At 45.3% G+C, this 9,079-nt stretch overlaps 1 protein-coding gene across 2 annotated transcripts; it reads left to right on the top strand.

Moving 5' to 3' along the window:
- The first annotated feature begins 607 nt into the window (after nt 1-607).
- On the top strand, nt 608-8,968 carry mcm7 (minichromosome maintenance complex component 7). 2 transcript variants are annotated; one of them, XM_069532155.1, is made up of 15 exons: nt 608-835; nt 2,779-2,858; nt 3,491-3,655; nt 3,799-3,923; nt 4,038-4,218; nt 4,313-4,450; nt 4,542-4,691; nt 4,823-4,937; nt 5,058-5,189; nt 5,577-5,660; nt 5,891-6,102; nt 6,194-6,459; nt 6,558-6,726; nt 7,788-7,897; nt 8,347-8,968. In XM_069532155.1, the coding sequence occupies exons 1-15, from the start codon at nt 805-807 to the stop codon at nt 8,570-8,572; spliced, it is 2,184 nt and encodes a 727-aa protein (XP_069388256.1). In that variant the 5' UTR covers nt 608-804; the 3' UTR covers nt 8,573-8,968. The 2 variants fall into 2 exon arrangements, with proteins under 2 accessions (XP_069388256.1, XP_069388257.1); XM_069532156.1 differs by lacking the exon at nt 608-835 and adding an exon at nt 1,505-2,208.
- The last annotated feature ends 111 nt before the right edge of the window (nt 8,969-9,079 follow it).

Genomic DNA, 9,079 nt, shown 5'->3' with positions numbered 1-9,079 from the left:
TTGATATGTAAATGGACGGCTCATTTTTAATGTATCTGATGATAGGGGATATATTTTACTTGTGTTCAACCAATTGCACCTGTAAAATAAAATAATCATTCATTAGACCCATAACGAGGAGGTTTACCATGTAACAGCAACAGACTAAATAAAGAGGTAACAGCAGCACAGGGGATGTAAATATAAGCATTTGTAAAAACATAAGAAATAAGTGAACATGCAGTATCCTACAACCACAAGGACATACAGAAATATCAATAAATTCAGTGCAAACAAGGATGTACAGTGAAGATACTGAGATTGCACAGACAAATCGAAACACCATTTCTGACATGACTCCTTAGTGGATTAGTGAACCACGTGCGACGTCCTGGTCTTGTGTTCGTGTAGATTTCTGAACTTTATTAAAGACAGTTCGGGACAGAGTCATTGTCCCTGCTGTCTGTGGTCCAGGTTCACCTCGGGGTCACTCACTCGGAGGAAATCCAATCATCGCTTTTCGCGCCATTCATGACGAACAGGGCGGAAGTCTGTCGAGTCACGTGACGCGCAGTCGCCCGCAACTTTCGCGCCACCGCCAATTCCCGCCCCTCCGCGCGGAAAGCGGCGACGCGATTGGCCCGCGGAGACGTCAGACTCGCGCCACTTCTTGCAGCGCGAGCAGGGAGAAGCCGAGGCTGCGTGTGAATGAACGCTGGTGTCCGGACACAGAGAGGGAATCGAACCACCGTTCAAGCCGCTCGTTTAGTTCCTGTCGGATTTCTGGACGCTGGTTATCTCCGCTGAGCGCCACCGCCTGCAGACATGAGTCGTAAGGATTACGCGGCAGAGAAAGGTAAACGTGGGAACTTCCACAATAACAGCAACAGGTCGATCTGAATGACTGAACCTTCAAAGTGGCTGAAAGCTCCCAGGGTCGTTTTAAATATGAACCGAGAAGAGCTCTGAGTATAACCTCGGTTGGTTTAATGTGTGCGGCTTCAAACTGTGTCAGTCAATCAGCTGATTTCTCTCTGCAAACAACTTCATGTATTTAAGCTACATTTTGAGTTGTGCGTGTTAGCGTGTTTGTATTATATTGAAGAAACCAGAGGAGTTAGTAGTAATAGTTTAGTTTGAAGTTTTACAAACTTTTCTGGTTTCTCCAGAACTCCATAGGAACCAGTTATGCATTGTGTGTGTGTGTGCTGACAGTGGCCCGGATGGATCCGCTTTAACAAAGGAGCAGGCGCCACTGTGCAAGCACATGGACAACAACCTCAGCTCGCAGCGCAGAGAAGCCGGAAACACTTCTTGTTTGCATTAAAGTCACGTTAGAAAGTTAGCACAGCGGCTGTAGAGACGTGGTTCAGCTCGCGCACGTGTTTTTACAGATGAAGAGCGTTAGCCTCGATTTTAAAGTCGCGAGCTCGATCCGCGATTCCCTTTATCGCTCAACGCCAAAAGCGACGCAGGGCAACGTGAACTTTTTTTTTTTAAGCACGTAGCGTCAATGCGTCACCAGACGCTGTTCCGCGCTTCGATTTAACTCATCACGTTATTCGCTGTTTGTTTTATTCTCTCGTTTAAAGTGTTTAAAAAGTTTAAGATGATGCGCGATCACTGAACGTTCACTAAGTTAGCTTCAACTGCTAACGTTAGCATGCTAGCCAGTTAGCCCCCCCCCCCCCGTAGCTGTGAGTTACACTAGTTTTGTATTTAGCTGCTGACTCGACCTGGTAGTTTGCTGCCTTGCTAAAAGGGAAAGTGTCATTTTCAGTAACATTTACATTTACGCACCTAGCGTAGTAATATTTAGACTTAAGGCAAGTGTGAGCCGTGCGTAGATTTTCGTTTTCAGCGTTACAGTCAGTTCGTGTTGTTTGTCTAAAGCTATAACTCCACACTATCTCTCTCTGTGAATACGATAGCTGCGTAAAACCAGCTGTTAGGAGGTTTTACTCTGATTTGTATCCACCGTGGATGAGCTCCATTGAGGTGTGTGTGTGTTTAGCATGGATGAGCTAACTGGAGCTAACGTCAGAAGATGGCTGGTCGTGGTTCTTTTTTTGAAAACAACAGTCGGGATTACTTTTCAGGGCGGAAGCGCTCGCGGAGGGATCCCCAGAGTGACGGGGCACACCAGCCATGTGCTGCTTTGTTTACAATAACATCCTCGAGCGGAGAAATAAAACCGCGGCGCTGCGTGTTTTCTGCCGCCGCGTCAAAGTAAGTGGAACGATTCGATCTCCGCCTTCAGGACAGTTTCCATGTTCGATGCGCAGATTCACTCATTGTTCTCAGTTGTGTCTCTTTGGAAGAAGTGCGGGATATTTTTCCTCTTTTAAAGATGGAGCGCGTTTGTTGCGTTGACTCTCTCGACCCGAAGCCGCGCAGCGTCACTTATTTCTCCCTAAAACTCACATTGAAGGGTGAGAGCAGGGAGATCTGCCCCGCGCAGGGAGTCGGTGTCGGTTTGAGCCTTTTCTTTAGTCAATAGTGACTCATCGAGATTACAGGATGCCATGTTGCTCAACAAAGGGGGTCGTCGCAGGACAACACATTAGCTTCCAGTGCGTAGGCCCACTGCTGCTGTTCTCCATCGACTGGAGCTTTTAAACCCACAAACCTGCTCTAACTTCCAAAGGAATAAAATAAAAACTGTGGGTTTTCTCTGCGTGAACATGCAGCTGATAAAAACTAATCTCTGATGGAAGTGGCCTGTGTTGTTGTTTTGTGTTTTTTTTTTTTCTGCTGTGAAATGAAACTAAAAGCGTTTTTTTGTTTTTTGTTTTGCAGAAAAATGCAAAAGATTCCTGCAGGAGTTTTACTCAGAGGATGACAATGGGAAGAAGGTGTTCAAATACGGAGCTCAGCTTGTAAGTATAATAAACAAATGGTAGAAATGGGTGCAGCTTTCAGAGGAACTGTTTTTCTGATCACTGGGGGGGGGGGGGGTTGTTGACTGATTCCTTTTTAAACAAGTAAATTTGGAGGCTTTATGTTCTGAACCGTTTTCTCTTGTCATCTTAATTATCTGTTTGACTTCTTTGTTTCTTAGATATTACTTTAAACAAATTGTATTAATTTTCTATAAAATGTTCAGTAAAAACTGTATCTGCTTCATAAAGAGCTTGTCCTGTGTTTAAGAGTGTTAATGAATGTTTTCAGTATCTACATATGAGCTCATCCTTTATTTTTCCATTTTTGTGATACAGCAGTAAACTTGGTGGTTAAATTAACATATCAGTTTAAAGTGATAAATAAATTCCAGTGTAAACACAAGAAAATATAAAATGATACCTGTAGAATGTAAACAGAATACAAACAGTGTTTTCAAGGCAGAACATACTGAAATCTGCAGGTCAATGTAATTGAATGGGGTTTGGCTATAGAGTTAGATCAGATGAGGTCACAGCTCGTCCAAGTTTGGGTGTAGATGCGGAGTCGTTATTCATCAGTATTTGTGTAGACATGGTCATGGCTGATCATGGCTCTTCTGTGTGTACAGGTGGCGCTGGCCCACAGGGAGCAGGTGTCTATTTTTGTGGATCTTGACGATGTGGCTGAAGAAGACCCTGAGCTGGTGGAGAGCGTCTGTGAGAACGCCAAGCGTTACACCGGCCTGTTCGCCGACGCAGTCCACGAGCTGCTGCCAGAGTACAAAGAGAGAGATGTGAGTAGATTTGCTCAGTTGATACAGCGTCGTGTTTAAACAAAAAAAAATTGGTTCGATTACAGAAGCATGTCATTATCAAGAATGCAACCATTGCATTGTGGTTTTTTTTTATGGAAATGTATGCATGTGTTCACATTCAGATCGTGGCCAAAGATTCTCTGGACGTGTACATTGAGCACAGGCTGATGATGGAACAGAGGGGTCGCGACCCAGCGGACACCAGAGACCCACGTAACCAATACCCACCTGAACTCATGAGGAGATTGTAAGTTCAGACTCAAAATTACAACTTAATTAATCTATGTTGGTTATTCCACCTGTGATACTTTATTTGTTACGTACAAATATTTTTCTCATGATTGTTATCTTCCATCCACAGCGAGCTGTACTTTAAGCCCCCCACTACATCCAAACCTAAAGTGGTGCGTGATGTCCGAGCCGACAGCATTGGACACCTCGTGCCGGTTCGAGGCATCGTCACACGTGCCACCGAGGTCAAACCAATGATGGCTGTAGCTACGTACACCTGTGACCAATGTGGTGCGGAGACCTATCAACCAGTAAGTTTGGTTTACATTCTGTTGTCATTTACATCCTGTGATAAGATTTGAAATAATCAGATGTGTCTCATTGTGTCTTCTCCTTTTTCTTTAGATCCAGTCTCCCTCCTTCATGCCCCTCATCATGTGTCCCAGTCAAGAGTGTGTCACCAACAAATCTGGGGGTCGTCTCTACCTGCAGACCAGAGGCTCCAAATTTGTTAAATTCCAGGAGCTTCGTATTCAGGAACATGTAAAGGAGCTAATAATCTGTTTTGACAATTGTGGTAAAGCAGGTTACTCAGGGCCGGTGTTCTCATCAGGTGATTATTGTATTTTTATAGAGCGATCAAGTGCCTGTTGGAAATATTCCAAGGAGCATGTCTGTGTACGCCCGTGGAGAAAACACTCGTCTCGCTCAGCCCGGAGACCATGTAGCCATCGCAGGAGTCTTCCTACCTCTTCTGCGCACAGGTTTCAGGCAAGCAGCACAGGTGAGTGACCTATAAAAAGAGGGGACCTAGGAGGGTTGTGGTTTTTTAGGAGGGTTAAGGGTTTGGGTTCCTAAGTGCATGTCAATCAATCCAAAACTGTCCCTTCATTAAACGTCCTGTTTTTGTTTCAGGGTCTTCTGTCAGAGACGTACCTGGAAGCCCACAGCATCATCCTCATGAACAAGACGGAGGACGATGAGCTCGGTAACGAGGAGCTGACTGACGAGGAGCTTCGTGGCATCACAGGTAGGGAGGGGCCTGTGTGGGCGATTCAGGAACATCCACCCACACCACTGTTAAAACCTGCCAACGCAGATACTCCTCTCACTCTTATAGCAACTAAAAGTGACTGTTTCTCTGTTACAGATGAAGGATTTTATGAGAAACTAGCTGGTTCAATAGCACCAGAGATCTATGGACATGAAGACGTGAAGAAAGCTCTGCTGCTGCTGCTGGTGGGGGGAGTGGAACAGGCTCCTAAAGGCATGAAAATCAGAGGTGAGCATCGACATAGGCCCATAACGTCTTCCACAAAGTAGATCAAGGCCGTTTATCAGAGGGAAATAAAAGCTGTCGAAGATGCATCATCATGACACTAAAACAGTGTGAGAATATTTTCCATTCCCAATGAGTGATATGGTGATAATTCCCTCTTTTAAATCCCCCCCTCCTTCATTTCCTGAGAAATCCTTCGATTTTAAAACTCTGACAAACAGCAAATATTCCTGAAAAGAATTTGTTAAATGAGTAAAACATATTTTTTTGTGGCTTCATTTAATACCAAATTCATTTTATGTGCTCAATATATGTATGTAGATTCACATTAAGCTCAAATATTTGCCCTTTTCAAAATTTGCATTAACGACTATGCTCTTCCTCCTTAAGGCAACATAAATATCTGCCTGATGGGAGATCCCGGAGTAGCAAAGTCCCAGCTGCTGTCCTACATTGACCGCCTGGCTCCTCGAAGTGAGTACAGTCCTGTAACTGGTTAAATATTTTATCTGGTCATCCATTTTCTTTCCATTAGGGCCTACGTAGTAAAATATTAACTCGGTGTGATGTCTGACTGGAGATGAGTAGAGTAAAGGTTGTTTGTGCTCAGATGCTGAGGTTATGCTTTGTGTGCATTTTAAATAAAAAAACAACTTGTTTGTGTTCATGTCTCATTTGATGATTTCGTCGCCTGTGACTTTCAGGTCAGTACACAACGGGTCGTGGTTCATCCGGCGTCGGTCTGACTGCAGCCGTGATGCGTGACCCCCTTACTGGAGAAATGACCCTGGAAGGTGGAGCCTTGGTGCTCGCTGACCTGGGCGTCTGCTGCATTGACGAGTTTGACAAGATGGCTGACGCTGACCGCACAGCCATCCATGAGGTGATGGAGCAGCAGACCATTTCTATTGCAAAGGTAAAGACATGCACGGGTGATTTAATAAATCTATTACTAAGTTTAAATATAAAGCTTGATGAACACATGTTTGACTTTGTCTTCTCACCAGGCCGGCATCATGACCTCCCTCAACGCCCGTTGCTCCATTCTTGCCGCAGCTAACCCCGCCTACGGCCGCTACAACCCCAAAAAGAGCATTGAGCAGAACATTCAGCTGCCGGCCGCTCTGCTCTCCCGTTTCGACCTCCTCTGGTTGATCCAGGACAAGCCAGATGCCGAAGCTGACCTGCGCCTGGCCCAGCACATCACCTACGTCCACCAGCACTGCCGCCAGCCGCCCACTCACTTTACCCCCATCGACATGAAGCTGATGAGGTGATGATGATGATCTGCAGTTTATTTAAAAGTTATTATATAAATAATAAAGACATAAGTTTAAACCAGCAACTAAATGAATTAAAATTCCTCTTCAGACGTTACATCGGTGTGTGTAAGAAGCGGCAACCAGTGGTGCCTGAGTCACTGGCTGATTACATCACTGCTGCTTATGTGGAGATGAGGAAAGAGGCCCGAGTGAGCAAGGACACCACCTTTACCTCCGCCCGAACCCTGCTCTCCATCCTCCGTCTGTCCACTGCTCTGGTGAGAAATACACCTCCACTTCAGTTGGCTGCAGTTCACAACAGGAAACCTGCAGATCACTGACGTGAATTTAACACGTCCGCACTTCGGTTAAACATAAAATATTGATGAGAATTCTATTGTTTTCATCTTCCTGTGCTTTCAACAGTCCAGTGTGAGATAAAGTGCTTACAGTGCAGGTAGTGATGATAACACGGCCTACTGCAGTGTGAGCACTTCTTTCTCACGCTGGACAGAAGCTCTGAACTCCGCACACTGAAGATAACCTCATCTTTCTTAATCGTATCAAATGACTGCTCATTACATGAGCTGTAAAAACTGTTTTAATGGTTTTGTAATTATTTATTTTTCATTTAAGAATTGCTGATGCTTCGTGAATGAGTTTTATCTGTTGACTTGGCCTCTGGTTGCTAAAAGTGCTGTTTGTGCAGGTAGCATCATCCACCTACTGCAAAACCAGCACTTCAGGCAAACAGCTTGGCGATGTGCTCCACTGGTATTTCCACAAGGGGGCAAACTGCTCCCACAACAATGATTGTGTGAAAGAAACTGCTTGAACTGTTTAGTAAATGTACCGGAGCTCCACATCCACTGATCTTCACATCCACTGATCTTCACATCTGTGAAACCTTGTTACGCCTTTGTTACCCCACATGTGAGATACTGAGTTTGTCTGATCCTGGCCAGCTTTGCAGGGTGGGCAGTCAGCCTGTGTGCTTTAGGTGCAGCTGTGCAAACCCATGCAAAACTGACCATGACCAGAGCAGTCATCAATGAGTTCTGTCCAACAACCTGATGTTTAAACTATCAAGCTTCTCTTTTTTAGTATTTTTGGTCAGATGTCTGAATTTCAACGTGTAGAGAGACTAGCTGGTGTTGAGAGGCGGAGACTTGGGCAATTGCCGACCATCCCAGAGGGCATTGCACTTGTCTCGGTCTGACAGTGCCGGCACAGCGCAACCTACGTAATCAGGATGGACTCTTTGGTCAAGCCAGAAGTTTAAGAAGTTTTATGAATTAACTTGATTTTCAGGACGTCTCCCCCTTCTCTCCCTCCCCAGGCTCGCCTTCGTATGATGGACACTGTGGAAAAGGAGGACGTCAACGAGGCCATGAGACTGATGGAGATGTCAAAGGACTCACTACAAACTGACAAGTCGAGCAGCACGAGGTTAGTGTTCGCACCGGAAACTCAGGCGACATGAAGTTAACACCAGCTCCACACATCACGAGTGACCGGATGTGGTCGTCCTAACGAGTCTCTCGTATTCCTGTAACAGAAGCTGCATATCCTGCAGGAAGCTGTAAAACGTCTCTGGGTTTTTATAGAGCTCTGTTCACAGACATGACAGGCGTCGAGACGTCTAACATGTTCACACCTCTTTACCATAAACTGTTCTCGAAGCAGCACTCAAACACTCACAACAGGCTTTTTATATCAATGGGAAGAGTTCCTCCTGAAACCGTTAAAGTAGTTTGATGTTTTAGAAGATTGCATTTTATTTACTTTTTTTTTTGTATAGGTTCCGTTTTAAACATGTTCCCAACTCATCTCCCCGTCAGCCAACAGGTTTGTTCTTCCAGGGTCTAAAAGTCTGAATTCTCCTTCTTCCTGTACAGGACCCAGCGACCGGCCGACGTCATCTTCTCCCTGGTTCGCGAGCTCGCCACAGAGGGCGTGGTCGGCCGCGGCGGAGCTGGCGGGGTGGTCCGCATGGCCGAGGCAGAGCAGCGCTGTGTCTCCCGCGGCTTCACCCCCGCCCAGTTCCAGGAGGCCTTAGAGGAATACGAGGAGCTGAACGTGTGGCAGCTCAACCAGGCCCGCAGCCGAATCACCTTCGTCTGAAGAACCCGGGACTCGTCTTCACGCACGCTGTGCTTCGGCCACCCGAGGGGAAAACTCTTTGTTTTCTACAGACTTCTATTGAGGCTCTTTCTTTTTCCTCCTTCAGCATTTTCTAAAACAAGTCAAGCAGAACCTGGACGATTTTTAAGCTCGACTATTTTTGCAAGAATTCTGCTGTTGGAGATTCATAGTGTTTTAAGATTCCTGTTCACCAGTAAAACACTTGTAAATATGTGTCAGAACTTGTTATTGTGTGATGCTGTCTGCAGTTTAGAGCTTAAAGCTTCAGCTGAAATGGATTAATTCTGTACATTTTATAATTCACACCAGGCAAGATAAGTAACATTGAGCCTTGTATTGTGACACTAGTTATAATAAATTGATGGTTCAATAATACACTGTTTTTGCTCCTTTTTGTCTCGTGTGCACATGAAAGTCTCACAAACACCTGAGGTCACTCCAGAGAGTTGGTTTTAGTTAGTTTGCTGAAAACTTTGGTGTTAAACG

Source organism: Paralichthys olivaceus, chromosome 9 (assembly GCF_024713975.1).
Source record: "Paralichthys olivaceus isolate ysfri-2021 chromosome 9, ASM2471397v2, whole genome shotgun sequence".
Classification (NCBI taxonomy): Eukaryota; Metazoa; Chordata; class Actinopteri; order Pleuronectiformes; family Paralichthyidae; genus Paralichthys; species Paralichthys olivaceus.
This window is presented reverse-complemented; position numbering and strand designations above follow the sequence as displayed.